Here is a 15,121-nt window from a genome sequence, read left to right as displayed (position 1 = left end):
CAACTGTTTTTCTTGGGAGTGCTACATAGTGTTGAATGAATATCAAAGACTCAAAGAATTGGTTTTGCTTTCCCCTCCTAACTATAATAATTGCAACATGTCCTACTCTTCCCTTTCAATGTTCTTGGTGGTTTCTGTAAGACTTCCAGTGGTGTCCAATCTGGGCACTGATCAGGAATACACCCATTTAGCTTCAACAGTGTTAAAACACTGAGTGCTCACAGACCATTAATTGTATTTCTCCAACCACCTACCCCCCAAAATTGCAAAAGCATTTGTTCCAACTATAGTGCACATTAGCCAAGAGTGCTATTGCTGAAGTTCCAAAATCTACCACTTCTAAAATCAAATAAAAATTTTATTACAAATGTGATGTTTCACCGTTGGTCTGGTAACTACTAATATGAATTTATAGCATGGTGAGAGCCCAATCCTGGGCTTGATGCGCCAGCTTATCGCCGGCACGCATTGTCACAAATGTGCTATAAGGCACGCGTGTGAGGCTTACCGCCAGACGAGCGCCCGTGCTAGCCCAGCGCTGGCCAGTGCTGAGCTAGCGCTGGGTGGGTGTCCGGCCTCTGCCGGTTGGCGGTCGCATGGACCGCCAAGCCACAGTAAGGTAAGCAGGGGCTGGGGGAGGTGGAGAGGAGGGGTTCTGGGGAGGGGAGAGGGCGGGGACGAGGTGTGCAGGGGGAGGGAGGGAGGCGGGTCTGGTGGAGTTCCACTCCACCGGATCCAGAGTGTTCATGTGGGTTCGGCACCCTACACAAATGCTCTTCCCTCACTTCCATTGTAGGGCTACTTCCCTTACCCGGGAGAAGGGGACAAAAGTTCCCTTCTCCCAAGGTGCTGCCTGTGGCTGCTGTGGGCATGATGGATGTGGCGGCAGCCATTTTCGATGCCGCTGCAGTTGAGTGCCACGGGAGCTCAGGTTTGGGCTGTGATTCTCTAGAGTGGACTCTTTTACACAGGTGTACCTAAATAATTTGATCTGCTCACATTTACTGAAAAGGATGTTTGATCAAACTGGTGGGCCATGACCTACCGGGAAACCAAAAGAGTTTCCTGAGTGCCCTGATGAGTGCCCTGATGGCACCACAGTGATCATGGCACCATCAGGAGCAAGGGGCTTGTTTACTTAGGGAATTGTGCTGGCCTCTGGCAGGGTGCAGGAAGCTTGCAGCACCCTCTGCGGGCCTCCCTGATGTTGCAAATAGCTCTGATCACTGATTGGAGCTCACTTCCAGTTTTCAATCAAAAATCAGTCAGGTGAGAATTTTGCTCAAGCTCACATTGGTTGTTCAACCATGGTTGCTCTATCCTGTATACTTTTGGAGCATGTAGGTGCTTTTTGTTTTTTTTTTAAAGGGACTTGATAGAAGTTGGTTGGTCTCAAAGTGATTCACTGTTGTGTACAATGTTTCTTTGTGGCATTGTGGTTTAGACTGAATTGGTTGGATTCAACTGTGGGAATCTGACATGTGTCTGGTGAAGCATTGCAACAGGTCATTAATGGCCCAGTCTGATCTGACCCTTGAGCTGACAGAAATCATGTTCCATCAGCACAAGGCCTGGTGCAGCAGCTGATGCCATGATTAGTGGATCTGGACCACCAGTGCAATCAGCTGGTGGCCCAGGGTACATGCCAACAAATTCACAAACCCATGTCAGAGCAGATAGCTTAGCGGAGGGGGACATTCTGGGGGAGGATCGGGGCAGGGATTGAAACTGGTCAGGGGCATGTTCTGGGTAGGAAGGGGGGGATATCATCAGCAGCACTGCCAGTATTCTATATTCCCAGCCCGGGCTCAACATTCCCCCCCCCCCGTGGGCCAACTCAGATTATGCCAGCCAAAGACCAAGTAGACCCACTGTGGATAAGACAGCAGCACAGTAGGTAAGTACTGGTCCCTGGCCAGCCCATAGCATGCAGCAGAGACTGCACCAGCACTGCTGCACACTCTGGGCCAGCTCAGAATAGGATAGGGCTATTAGGTTAAGAGTTCTTTTCATTCTTTCCAGTTTGTGACATTTCCCCGGGAAAAAGATATGTTTTAAACAATGCATTGAACTTGGATTTGTTTGATGTATTAACTGACCTCGACTTCCATTGGCTGCTGTTATCTTGTTTCTCATGTCCAATATCCCAGGAATCTCTGATAAATGCATATTAATGAGGAGTTAATGCCTAATAATAAGGGAGATTTTCCCCTTATTTCACAAAAAGACACCTAGACTTATTTGCAGTTTTCTAGATTACCAGTTAAACTCAAGCCCAGCCCAAGTTAAAGAGGAACCCAGAGCAGCACCTAACTCTGCCCCCTTCCTATTTGTTTGTTTTGACCTGTGTGTCCCGTGCTCTCCCACTGCTGCCACCTCTGCCTCACTTTCACCAACACCTGCCACACCTTCAAAATTGGGTGGGCAGAGAGGATCTTAGGAAGTGGAGGGGGAAAGGAAGTGGGAGGTGATGGCAACTCTCTTCCTGATTGTTGGAGAGCAGTTGGGAAGAGGATTACAATAGCCCCTACCTCCTAACTCTGTCACTGCATTTTTTGGCAGTGGTGTTAGATGAGGAGATAAGTTGCCCCCACTCTCTTCTTGTTTACACTCCTAGGAAGTGAGTTAAGAAGAAGATGCTCAGGTGCTTGGGCAAGTAGTGGGCCTGGTGAAGTGGCAGGCAGATGTGGCATGTGGAGCACCCCAGTTTTGCCACCTCCCCTAGCGTACCACTCAAAGCAGCTACTCACCCTGACTCATCGGAAGGTCCATCCTCATTAAACCTGTTCCTTCAAAACAATGTACAGTATCTCTTTACCTGTCATGACAGTTAATAATTTTTTCTTACAGCCCAATTCTAACTTGCACTGGAATAGGCAGGTCAACTGGCCTACCCTGTACCCAGTTTGGAACTGGGGCTGGCTGCCATGCAACTCAGACTAAGGGGAATTAATTTCCCTTACCCCGTGTTGTGTGGCAGCTGCCCCAATGGGGCTACTCAGATCTGCACCACTGAAATTGGTTGGCTGGGCTGCTTGGCAGGAGGGCTAGTTATCCAGCTTAAGTGCCTGATCCTGATCCCGTCCCTATACCAGGTCAGTTTGCCCACTGGGCTGCCTGCTGCTCACCCTCCCCCCACCTTGGGACATCCTGCCATCCCCCGCCCTCCCCCCAACTCTCATGCCAAGGGAAACCAACGCAGACTCACCCATCCACACTGCCATAAAATGTTGAAGCACAGTGATTAAAAAACCAAAAGTGACCAGATAGATGTGATTAACACAATTCCTACCCAGCCGTCTGCCACATTAAATTATAATTACTAAAGGAGGACAAGTGTAAGATTAGTGACAGTTAATGCAAGGATGAGAGACACTCTAAGCATTATTTTCTTTTATATTTTCTTCCACCTTCACAAGCAGCAAACCAAAAATATACTTTGGGAGAGATTCATAAAGGGCATGAATTGAACTAGCTGCTTTATTCCGCAGGGCCAGATGTGTACTTGAGGTAAGGGAACATTGGTTCCCTTACCCTGTGTCAGGCCCAGGCAGCCCCTATGGGTCTACCTGGATCTGCACCAGCTCAATAGCTTGAGTAGTCCATGTAGGGCTTTCAGGTGTGGGAGGGGGGATAGGATGCAGGGGCAGCCTTTGCTGCTGTTCCTACTTCCCTCCAGATCTGAACCACCCCGGGCCATCCTTCCCCTGCCCCAAAACACTCCCTCACCCCCATTCCACCCTCCCCATGCCTCCTTGCCTCCCAGCAGTTAACTTACCATGGCGCTGGCCTGATGGCAGCCAGCAGCACTGGCTTCCGTGCAGCCGCAACATGCTTTATGGCATGTTTGTGACCTCATTCCTGCCCGTTCTGCCCTCAGTAGCTGGCACAGAGTCAGGTTGTTAGTGTCCAGTAAAAACTAAGTTCTGTCAAAGGAGATGATATTGGGGAGGAGGGGGTGCTTTAATTTTTGAGGGCCACAAAATGTTTATAAACTTTACTAAAATACTAAAAATTACTAAGATACTGTGACACTTAAAAACAGTCTCTTTCTCATATTTGCAGTCTAGAGAAAGAATTGTAGTCTTGGATAGCTCTTTTTCTACGCCTTCATCTACTTAATACCTAGTTGCTGCTGAAGTCAATCAGTGTCATGCTTTTTGCACAGATGTTTTTGGTAATAAGAAAAAAAAAAGAATTTCCTAATGGCTGATTTCTGCTAATCAGTGAGCTAAAAATCAAACATGGCTAAACAGCATCTTTGCTACATACACATTCAGTGTTACTAGAAAAAAGCAGTAAAAAACAAAAGCCTGATGGCTCTCAGCAGCTTTGTAGCTGATCTCTGTACATAACAATAAAGGTGATAAATAGCTTCTCACTGAGACCAGAGACTTAAGGCAACTCCTGAAACAATGAAGCTGTGCTTACATTGTGTTCCCCAGAGTCAGAGATGCTCAAATTCAGTGCTGCTTGACTCAAGTCAAATCACAAGTCTCTGTCCCCTTTGATTCAGCTCAAAAATGAGTCCTAATGGACAAACTTTGAGTCACCCAGAGCATTTTCGCAACTCTAAAAGACTTGTCCCAAGTCTTTTCTGTTAAAAACTCAGTTGTGGTTCCATGGAAAAAAATGGAGTTGTGGTCAGGTGTGTGCGTTCATGCGTGCGTGCGTGTGTGTGTGTGTTTTGGACCTCTTAAACTCCCAATGTCCCTGCCCATCCCATTAGTAAACACAAGCAATGCTGTGAAGGCAGCAGTGCAGAACGCGCCAATTGGTTCCTTCTGTACAATCCCCAACCATGGTGAAACCCAACCCCCTTCACATCACAGGCATGGGTGAACCTACAGGGAGGGAGGGAGGGAGGGAGGGAGGATAGATCCCAGCTCAGCAAGGTGGGGGGGACAGCGGGGCAAGCCCACAGGTAAGGGGGAGGTGTGCGACCCTCCTATCAGGCACAGGCAGGCTGAATCAAGGGAGACTGGAGACAGAGAACATGCTGCTCAGACACACAGTGACTGACAGTTACAGGCAGCCTGGTGTTTCTGGAAGAAAGGAGGGATGTTCTCTGAGATGGGAGGGGGCCAAAGTACCCACTATCCAGGTGTGCAATAACAGCCTAACTGGATCCTAACATAAGAACATAAGAACAGCCCCACTGGATCAGGCCATAGGCCCATCTAGTCCAGCTTCCTGTATCTCACAGCGGCCCACCAAATGCCCCCAGGGAGCACACCAGATAACAAGAGACCTCATCCTGGTGCCCTCCCTTGCATCTGGCATTCTGACATAACCCATTTCTAAAATCAGGAGGTTGCGCATACACATCATGGCTTGTACCCCGTAATGGATTTTTCCTTCAGAAACTTGTCCAATCCCCTTTTAAAGGCATCCAGGCCAGACGCCAGCACCACATCCTGTGGCAAGGAGTTCCACAGACCAACCACACACTGAGTAAAGAAATATTTTCTTTTGTCTGTCCTAACCCGCCCAACACTCAATTTTAGTGGATGTCCCCTGGTTCTGGTATTATGTGAGAGTGTAAAGAGCATCTCCCTATCCACTCTGTCCATCCCCTGCATAATTTTGTATGTCTCAATCATGTCCCCCCTCAGGCGTCTCTTTTCTAGGCTGAAGAGGCCCAAACGCCGTAGCCTTTCCTCATAAGGAAGGTGCCCCAGCCTAGTAATCATCTTAGTCGCTCTCTTTTGCACCTTTTCCATTTCCACTATGTCTTTTTTGAGATGCGGCGACCAGAACTGGACACAATACTCCAGGCGTGGCCTTACCATCGATTTGTACAACGGCATTATAATACTAGCTGTTTTGTTACTAGCCTAGAACACTAGCCTAGAACACTAGCCTAGAAAAGAGACGCCTGAGGGGGGACATGATTGAGACATGACTGAGCAGCAGGGGCCTTGGATTGGGTTCAGCCGAGGCCCCAATTGTGACTACACACTTGGATCATGCAGACCTGGACATGGTTGAACCAGGCCCACATAGCCTGTGGAGCTGTTGCTCTGGAAAAAGAGTTTGGAAAAAAAACTGCAGTGAGTGCAGTGGGCTTGTCAGGGAGGGAGGCAGGGAGAACGATGGTGGCCGTGGCTGCCATCAGCTTTGTCTACCACAGCAGAGCCCAATGGAGGAAAGGGGCAGAAACCTGAGATGCTCCCCCCTACATCAAGTCACCCACTACCACACTGCAATGAACAGGACGCAGTCAGACATGGGTGATACTACTGCCAGAATGGAATAGAGTTTTGTTTATTGAAGAACACAACCGCTGATTTGTCCTCAGGCAAACTTCTCTGCATTGCACTTCAGGAAACAAACTTCTCCAGGAGACCAGCTCCTAGCCTACTGCAGTGAGGCCTCATCACCAGGTTGACTTCACTGAACACCCGCTTGACGAAGGCAGAGCTGGCAGGAACCGGGAACAGGCTCAGAGCGGCAGCACTGAGCAGGCAGAGCTCCCCAAAGTGACCTTACCAGAACTCTTAACACCTAGATGGGACGGCACTTGGCACTTTGCTTGACCAGGTTGCTGTAGAGGTGCATCTCACCCTCAACACTGATGGTGCTGGAGAAAGTGGCTGGATTCTCAGTGTCATTGACGCCTGGGTCTTACAGAGAGAAAGAAAAGGTGATGCAGATTCTCTTTTCATGGATCTTGAAACTCAGTGTCATGGCCTCCCTTGCTAGTCATCACAGACTGCAGAGACTTCTTCAGAGTATTTTGAAGAAGCTGGCAGCAGAACTGCTGGAGTTCGGAGACTACCTTCTCTCTCACCAAGAAGGTGCCTTTCTCTTGGTTGCTAATTTTGCACAGCCACCAAAAGTGGAAGATGGGGTCCAACATGGCAGCCATTAAGTACAGATACTCATTGAACTTGAGCAGTTTATCCCCCAGACCCTGTGGTGTGGTCATCAAACCAGCAATCACCCAAATGCCACTGAAGCAGGCTTCCAGTCTTCTCTTTAGAGCCAGACTGCACCGGTGGCAATAGAGTTCAACCACTGAGGACACAACCATGGAATTGGTCACCTCCCTTCTCAGACTGCACAGCCTGGGTGGCCTCTGGAAAGGGTTGCAGAACCACGTGCAGTTCCTTCAGCTGCAAGTACTCCCTGAGAGAATGTTTCAGATTTAACTGGTTCACTTTGTCTAGCACTGTCCTCCGCCACTCTTCCTCCAGAGCCAAAAAGGAACTGAAGTGGTATAGAGTGCTGTTCCAGCACATGCTGGTGACTTACGGAATGCTCACATTGGCCCCAAAGCTCCTCTCAAACATGTCGTTGAAGACAGTGCTGGTGTGAAGCAGACTACACACCTTTGACACCTTGGCGGGGCGGTCTGGATCTTGGCCGCCTTCAGGCCATCACCAACACAGAGCTAGAGGCTGTGCGCAAAGCCTCTTCAAAGGGTTGCCTGGGTCTGCCGTCTTCAATTGCTGCTTGAGGGAAAAATTCATGTGCCAGAGATCCGTGTTCTCTATGCTGGTGCCCCCCTTCTCCTCGGGAAGGCAGACTTCATTCTCCTCAGCTTCACTGTTGGGCCAGTCCTCCTGGGAAGGGAAGTCTGCCGCGAACGCTTTCACCATGTTGCCCATGTTGTCTGTCACCACGTACCACACCTTCTCTTTGATCTTGAAAGAGGTGCGCACCCCTTCAAAGACCTCGTAGATGGTCATGCCAGTATGCCTCATCAGAAATCGTTAGCAAGCAAGCAATCTGGCCTTCAATTCAAATTCCATGATCACGTGCACCATCTCCCCGAGGAAGTCATGCATTCTCCAGTCCAACCAGATGTCAAGGGTCAGAGCCACATCACCTGCCTGAGCCAGAAGTCTGAAGGCTTTAGCTTTAATGCTGGAGTACTGTGTCTGTGTTACCATGGAAACCAGCCTTTGGCTCATCTCTCAACAACGAAGGTCAAAGCACCTCGAAGAAGCATCGTAATTGCTGCCTCCCCACCAATGACAGAGGGAAGGAACACCCAATGATTAAATCACGGATAACAGATCTCAGGATTCTCTTCAGCTTTGGGTCAGCAGCAGTGTAAGTGTTGATTTGGCCCTGAACCACACTTCATGCAAGCAATGACACAAAATCAGTATGCTCTGGGTGAAGGGCATGGCGGCGGCAGCATGGCTGGAAGACTCTACATGTAGGGAACGTTCAAACTCCTCCACCTTTGGCTGATGACAGGCCTGGAGGTGCCTGGCAAAGTTGGAGGTGGTGGCGATTTGTCACTGATGGTGGTCTCACAGAAAATGCATGTAGCAGAGGTGTGATCATTGGCAAGTTACTTCAAGTTGGTGAACCTAAAAGACATCAGTTTCCTCCCCCTGTAAGAACTCATTGCAAAGCAAGGACCAAGTGGGCAGTACACAGTCTAGTCTGTCTGGCCCTGAAAGCAGAGAATCTGGGGGTTGGGATTCAGCCAAAGGTGGGCTCTGCTCACCCAGGTAGGCCAGCAGGTGAGAAGAACAGGTCTGGAAGGGCAGTTGAACAGCTGGACTTAATTGGTGGCCTGCTGCTCCCAGGAAAAACACAGCTGCTCTGGTGTACACACTGACTGTACTATTATGTATCTCAGGGTGCAATACTACCCTGCACTGGAACAGGCAAGCCAAGAGGCTTGTGCTGTATCCAGTGCAGGATAGGGACCAAAAGTGGCTCAGTCAAAGGTAAGGGGAAAATTTTTCCCTTATCTCCGGGTAAGGAACCCTGGCTCCTATGGGTCTCCTCAGACTTGCGCCACCTCCGGAGGGGTGCCAGGTCCCAGACCATAACTGCCAGGTCCCAAACCCACCTCCTGCTCCCCACCCGCCTGCAGCCAGGGCTGCCCACCACCCACCAGTGCTGTAGCTAACGATCCTGCTGCCTGCTGCAGAGCTCAAGATGATGCCCCAGAAGTGACATCACTCCCAGGTTTTGCTTTCATGCCCACTTTTTTAAAAAGCTGAAAAGTACAAAATCTGCCACATCCCCCAAGCTGCTTGCTGCCTCCCCCCAGCACCAGCTCCCTCCTACTCACCCCCAAGCTGCTGCCACTTCTCCATCACCTTTGGTGCGCGCCTCACCAGCCAGGCACATTGGATGACAGGGGGCAATGGGCTACATTGAGGCCAGCCCTGCACCCGTGTGAGAGGAGGTCGGGGCATGCCCCCGGCCAGGTGGCTGTTTTGTTTGGTGGGCAGAGCACATCCCGCAGCTGCCTTGCGGGGGGCGGGCGGGGGAGAAGGTCTGTAGAGAAGCCCTCTTGCTCACTTCCAGTGGCTGATAGGAAAGGAGAACTCGAGGCAGGCAGGCAGGAGGAAGCTGCACCTGACTGAGCCTGCAAACTTATCCGCCCTTCCTGGGAGTAAGCCCCATTGACTATAATGGGACTTACTTCTGAGTAGACATGCCTAGGGTTGCCACTGAGTGAAGCCTTGCTCGCAGCGGCTGGGGGGAGGAAGACTTGGAGCGGGCAGGCGGGAGGAAGTCATGCATAAGGGGTTAGGTTCTCCCCGAGTTTGCCTTCCCCTTGACATACATGTGACAACCTGTGGAACTGTAGTTATATAGTAAGACCAGACGGGATTCAGAACTTGGGTTCAAAACACTAAACACATAATTTAAATATTAATTTAAAAATGCTGAATTAAATCAAAGCTACCCCACACTTGTTTCATCCTTCCTGTTGTATGCCAACTCAAAGGGGAAAGTTTTAATTAATTCTTGTCACTCTTTGCAATCAAATTTGCATAGTTTCAGTGCTCTTCTGTCTCCTTAACACAAGAGTGCTATTTTTCCTCTACTTCTTTGTCCTTGTGATCCTCAGTCTGATTTGTTCTTATGGCCATTTAATCTTATTCACTGTGGGCGCAATCCTAACCCCTTATGTCAGTGCTTTCCAGCACTGTGCCAATGGGACGTGTGCTGCATCCTGCAGTTGGGTGTCAGTCACAGAGGCCTCCTCAAAGTAAGGGAATGTTTGTTCCCTTACCTCAGAGCTGCATTGCCCTTTTGTCAGTGCTGGAAAGCACGGACATAAGGGGTTAGGATTGTGCCCTGTGTCACAGCCACCATAAACAAAAATGTAGCTCATCACAGCCAATCCTATCAAATGACAAACAGAGCAACTGAAGCTAATGAAAATTGGTAGGTCTTTCCTTGGAGGAAAAAGGGTCATTCCCACCAAATGTAGTGGAGGTAGAATCTGTAGCTGCAATTCTGCAGCAGGTAACAAAGAAAAGGTAGCTTCAGTTCAGTTCCACAGCTGACCCATTGCAGGCAGTCTGAGAGGAGTTAATGAACTCCATCCTCTGTGCCACAGTACCCGATAAAGCTGGCAATGTAAGAAGGAGGGGGGGCGCAGCAGTGTTTCCAAAAGGTGGGCACAGTGCTACATTTTGCAGGGCACCTCAATGTACCATGTAAGTGGCCCCTCCCCCTCACCTTTGGAGCCATGCCGTGCAGTGTTGAGGTGCTGGCAAAACTTAGCGCTATGCTCCCCTTCTGCGCATGCTACCAGGGGATGTGCTGATCCCCAGGCCCTAGAAAATTCAGCTTTGGGCAGGTCAGCATTGTATAGAGTCTTGCAGATTCCCCACCCCTTTTTCTTTGTAATTATATTGCGCAAAAACACAAATATGTGTTACCTAAAAAATCTTTAAAACAACCTTGCAGACATTTTGTGCCCCAAATTACAAATTAGGCTGAGGGTAAGAGAGTGAGCTTCATGCATTTATTATGTTTGTATCCATCTCTTCTGCCCAGAACCTCAACCTGGTGTGCATATAGGCTCCTTCTCCTGATTTTATTTTCAAAAACACTTTGTGTGTCAGGAAGAGAATTACTGGCCCAAGGTCCTTTACAGCCCAGTCTTAGTTAGGACTGGGCTGCCCTTTACAAACAGTGAAACACAGTTCTGCTGTCATAAATTGTCATATGGTGGTGTGTGCAGTATGTCACTGGTGGCAATTTTGAGTCTGCTGCCACAAATGATGGCGGTGCCAGAGGTGTGTTGTCAATGCCAATTACCTTGGGCAGCAAAGGTAAGCCAGCGCAGGAGTGCAGAGTGGCTGGGGTGGGTGGGGAGGGGGAGGAACTGAGGAGTTTCTGGGTGGGAAAGGCAGAACAGGAGAGGGAGGGGCGGATCTCAGTAGCACCAGCATATGCTAGATCCTAACCCCAGTGGTGTACCCTGGGTGCCACACCTGCAGGGGCGGCGGTGCCTTCCTCACTGCCCCTCCTCTGCTGCTGCCTTCCTAGCCCCTTTTTGAGGACCAGGAAGGCCGCACGTGGCCTCTACAGCCCTCCAGAGACTTTCTGAGGTCTCCAGAGGGCCTTTACCACTGGAAAGGCAAAAACCAGAAGTGACGTTTCAGGCCTTCCGAGGCACTCAACTGGGGGGCTGGCATTCTGCGGTCCAGGTCCTGGGTGGCATAGCAGCTAGGATCTCTACTGCTAACCCTACCCTCTGTCCCCTTTCCTCTTCTTTACTCTCCTCTGACTTTGTGCCAGCAAAATAGTTGGCACAGATTCAAGGAGATCCAGTGGGGCAGTGGAGGCTTGCTGTATAGTAAGAGAACAAAAGTTCCCTTACCTTCAGGAGACCTCTATGACTGCCCCCCACCCCCCGGTGCAGTTGCATCAGCGTCAGGGGATTTAGTTCGAATTGAGTCCCTAGTGAACATGCTGAGCAGAAATTTAAATCCAGATCACCCTTGGTAAAGTCTAACCACTACACCACACACACAAAAATAAAAAAAATACATTAAAACCCTGCATAAAAGGACCGAATTCTGGTATATATTTGAAATTTCTTGAAAATTATAATGTAGAAGGCTACAGTCTTATGCATTCTGATCTCAGTTGAAGGATCAACAATAAACAATTTATGTCTCCATGTGTTTTATTTCTGTGCAAGAGGTGTGTGGTCAGGTTACCCCCCCCCCTTTTCTGGCTTGGTCTGTATGTTTGATAAAAGCACATCCCTGATTGTCCGTGTGCATCATTGCCTCAGTAAAATTCATTCATAAGTTCCATCTCTAATGTATTCATTTATGTAAATTTATTCAAATTTGAAATGTAAATTAATTCTTTTTTTCCCCGGCCCCCAACCAGTGTCAGAGATGTGGCCCTCCTGCCAAAAAGTTTAGGCATCCCTGGTTTACTAGTAACACAGCCTGCCAAAGAGGAGGACACTTTGAAGCTCATTGATTTCATGGAGCATAATTGCACTTCTGCTTTGAACTCAGCCGGTTTCAGCTCACCAGCTCCTTATGTTATCCAACCAGGTGCTAGACAATCCCCACCTTACTTTTGCAATCCCAAGCAGGCAGAAAAACCAAGAGATTTATTGAACTCCTGAAGGCCTGCATGATGTGTAACTCAAAAGTAGAAGTTGATCCCTGGTGTACACATCATTTTGTTTTATAAATACAGTGGGCCTGCCATATCTTTCAGCTCTGCATCCACAAATTTAGCCAACCATGGATTGAAAATGTATTCAGAAAAGAATTTCATATACCGTCCAGCTATTTCACAGCTGTCTCTGCAGCACTTGCCTCAAACCTCCCCCCACCCCCCACCCCATTTCACTGCTCTCTCAAGTTTAAGCAGTTTACACAAGTTTAGGCAGTTTACGTAATTTACACAAATTTAGGCAATTTTAAATAAGTGGGCTTTTACTATCTGCGTGGATTTACGGAACCAAACTCTTGTGGATATGGTGGGCTCACTGTATTTGCATCTACCTTATTCAGAGTCAGACCATTTGGCCCAGTGTTAGCTGCTCTGGCTACAGTGGCTCTTTGAGGTTTTGGACACTGTTCCCTTTAAGCTGTGTGGCTGCAAAGACACACAGCTCAAAGCTCCAGGATGCTGAGCTCCACACAGCATCATCACCATGTGTCCAGAAACACCTCCAGACTGCCACCCAGCCAAAGGGGTCTACACAGCAGTGCAGGCACCTCAGAGGGAATATTGGTTTTGGGTGGATAGAGGTCATCCCTCATTTAGATACTTGGGTTCCCTTTCACTTCTGCATGCAGAGCCAGGTACTCTCGTCACTGAGAAGCTGGAGCCAGCTGAGCCCCGGGCCAGCTTTACAAAGGCTCTGTGTGTGTGTGTGTGTGTGTGTGTGTGTGTGTGCGTGCATGCGCACATGGAAGAAAAATGGCATTGAAAGGCATTGTAATTTGTAATAAATGTAAGAACAAATCTACAATAAATATGTGCGTTCACACATACCCTTTTAGTCCATTACACTGCCATCTTGGTTTACCCCTGTTGGAGATGCTCTAAGAGGATCTCCTGCCTAAGGCAGGGGGCTGAACTGACATATTAGGCCCCTTACAAATCTATGATTCTATGACAGACATTTTAGTGTAGACCTGCATTCCTTATATCCCATCCATCCAGTGTAGCCCACAAGCTCATCACGGTGGGTATGAGGGCTGTATAACAAACCTGTTTTTGCAGCTTGCTTGGGGCTCCTGAACGGGTGGTGGTGGAAGGAGTTTATCAAGGACAAAGCAAGACACAAATCTTGACTGCTCTCTTGTATGTTCAGTGTAAGATGTCATGAGTTGTCCTTAGCAATTCCTTAATTTCTGACAGAAGTTACTGAGAAGGGATTCTTTGTCAAGAGCTGACCTTGTTTTTACAAAATGACTATACAGATTCTTTTGTAACAAATGCTTTAAGGTGGAAGGCATTTCAGTGTGTTCCATTTGCTGTGTAGTGATTGGATTACATTGTTGAAAAAAGAGACATTCAAGAACACAAAGCAAAGAAACTCCATGGGACTGAAATACTTTATATGTGTTGTTATTTGCAGTGCATGCCAAGACAGTCATGGGCACAAGAGCTGAGCTGGCGAGCTAATTAAGTATATAAATGTATATGTTTAATCAGCCTTATAAAGGAGCATTGGAAATCTGCAAGATGAGCGAATATCTTATAACTTCTTCCGCAGGTGCGAGGATAGCTACAAGCCATGGACTTTCTGTCCTGCTTCTTGTTTGTGGCTTTGTGAAGGGTGCTTTGCTTTAATCTAAAAAGTGCTGACTTTTTCCAATATCACTTTCTCTTCTTAAAGCAAAGAGCAAATCGCCTGTAAAACCTACGGAGCGGACAGCAAAGTTGACCCTAACTTCCAACCACCACCCTGCACCCAATGTACTCTAACTCTCTACACAAAGGAGCATCTTCTTCAGGATACACACAAAAAATAAAGTCAAACATTAAGAAAATTTTTAAAAGGAGAGAAGAGGCTAACACATACTGTAGTTTCTTCATTTGTTACTTTCTTTGGAACGTATCACTGGTCTTTTCTTTGAGGAGAACTGGCATGGTATCATTAATAGACCATTGCTCAACTGGACAACCACATTTTCTTTTCTTTGGTAGTCAGCAAAGAAGTGTTGGACTCCTTTGACTGTTGAGGGGTTGGTTGCAAATTTTTGGTAGTATCAAACTGGACATTTGCTCTCATCCTTGGAAAAGCACCTACTCTAAGCAGAAGGCAAGCAGAGCCCAAACTGCCCTCAAAATCCCAATGTAAAACTTGTCCAGCACAGGAGAAATAAAATAAAAAGATCTCCCATACAACAAATGGAAACAGTTATGATTGAAACTACTTTTTTCCTTTCTAAGTGGAAACTATTTTAAGAATTCAAAGCTGCTAATTGCACAAGAGGAAGACATGCAAGGAAGTGTTGGCACCTCTCTTGGGCATTCTACTCTCATTTGATTTTACTTTCCCATTATTGTTCCGTGCTTTTTTCCCTGTTTGACGGTGGCAATTGCTGGCTCTGGCCAACCCCTGTGGAGCACTTGAAGGTTTCTATAAATACATCTTTTATTTGTATGTGTTCTCTATTTTGATGTGTTTTCTCTAATTTTGCAACTCCTATATATGCAAACCTTACTTAAATTCTGTAAATTGCTTACAGTATGTGTGATATAACTTCAGAATAGACATTCTATGGTCCTTCATGCAAGCCAGTTTTGAATCTAAATGTAGTGCCACCATCTGACATCTGTTTCCTTTTCAACAAAACATTCATTTTAATTTGTAATTCAGTAATGTGTGAGATTTTGTAATTCATGCATTCACTTT

At 47.7% G+C, this 15,121-nt stretch overlaps 1 protein-coding gene across 2 annotated transcripts in view; it reads left to right on the top strand.

The window, feature by feature from the left end:
- VSTM2A (V-set and transmembrane domain containing 2A) overlaps positions 1–14,187 on the top strand; it is a 35,801-nt gene extending 21,614 nt beyond the window's left edge. The window contains exon 5 of one of the 2 annotated variants that reach the window (XM_066631229.1): positions 14,099–14,187. In XM_066631229.1, coding sequence (XP_066487326.1) covers positions 14,099–14,187 — 89 coding nt within the window. Of the gene's footprint in view, positions 1–13,975; positions 14,053–14,098 lie in introns of those variants that run through there. The other variant, XM_066631230.1, reaches the window with a different exon arrangement.
- The last annotated feature ends 934 nt before the right edge of the window (positions 14,188–15,121 follow it).

Source organism: Tiliqua scincoides, chromosome 5 (genome assembly GCF_035046505.1).
Source record: "Tiliqua scincoides isolate rTilSci1 chromosome 5, rTilSci1.hap2, whole genome shotgun sequence".
In the NCBI taxonomy this organism is placed as follows: domain Eukaryota; kingdom Metazoa; phylum Chordata; class Lepidosauria; order Squamata; family Scincidae; genus Tiliqua; species Tiliqua scincoides.
This window is presented reverse-complemented; position numbering and strand designations above follow the sequence as displayed.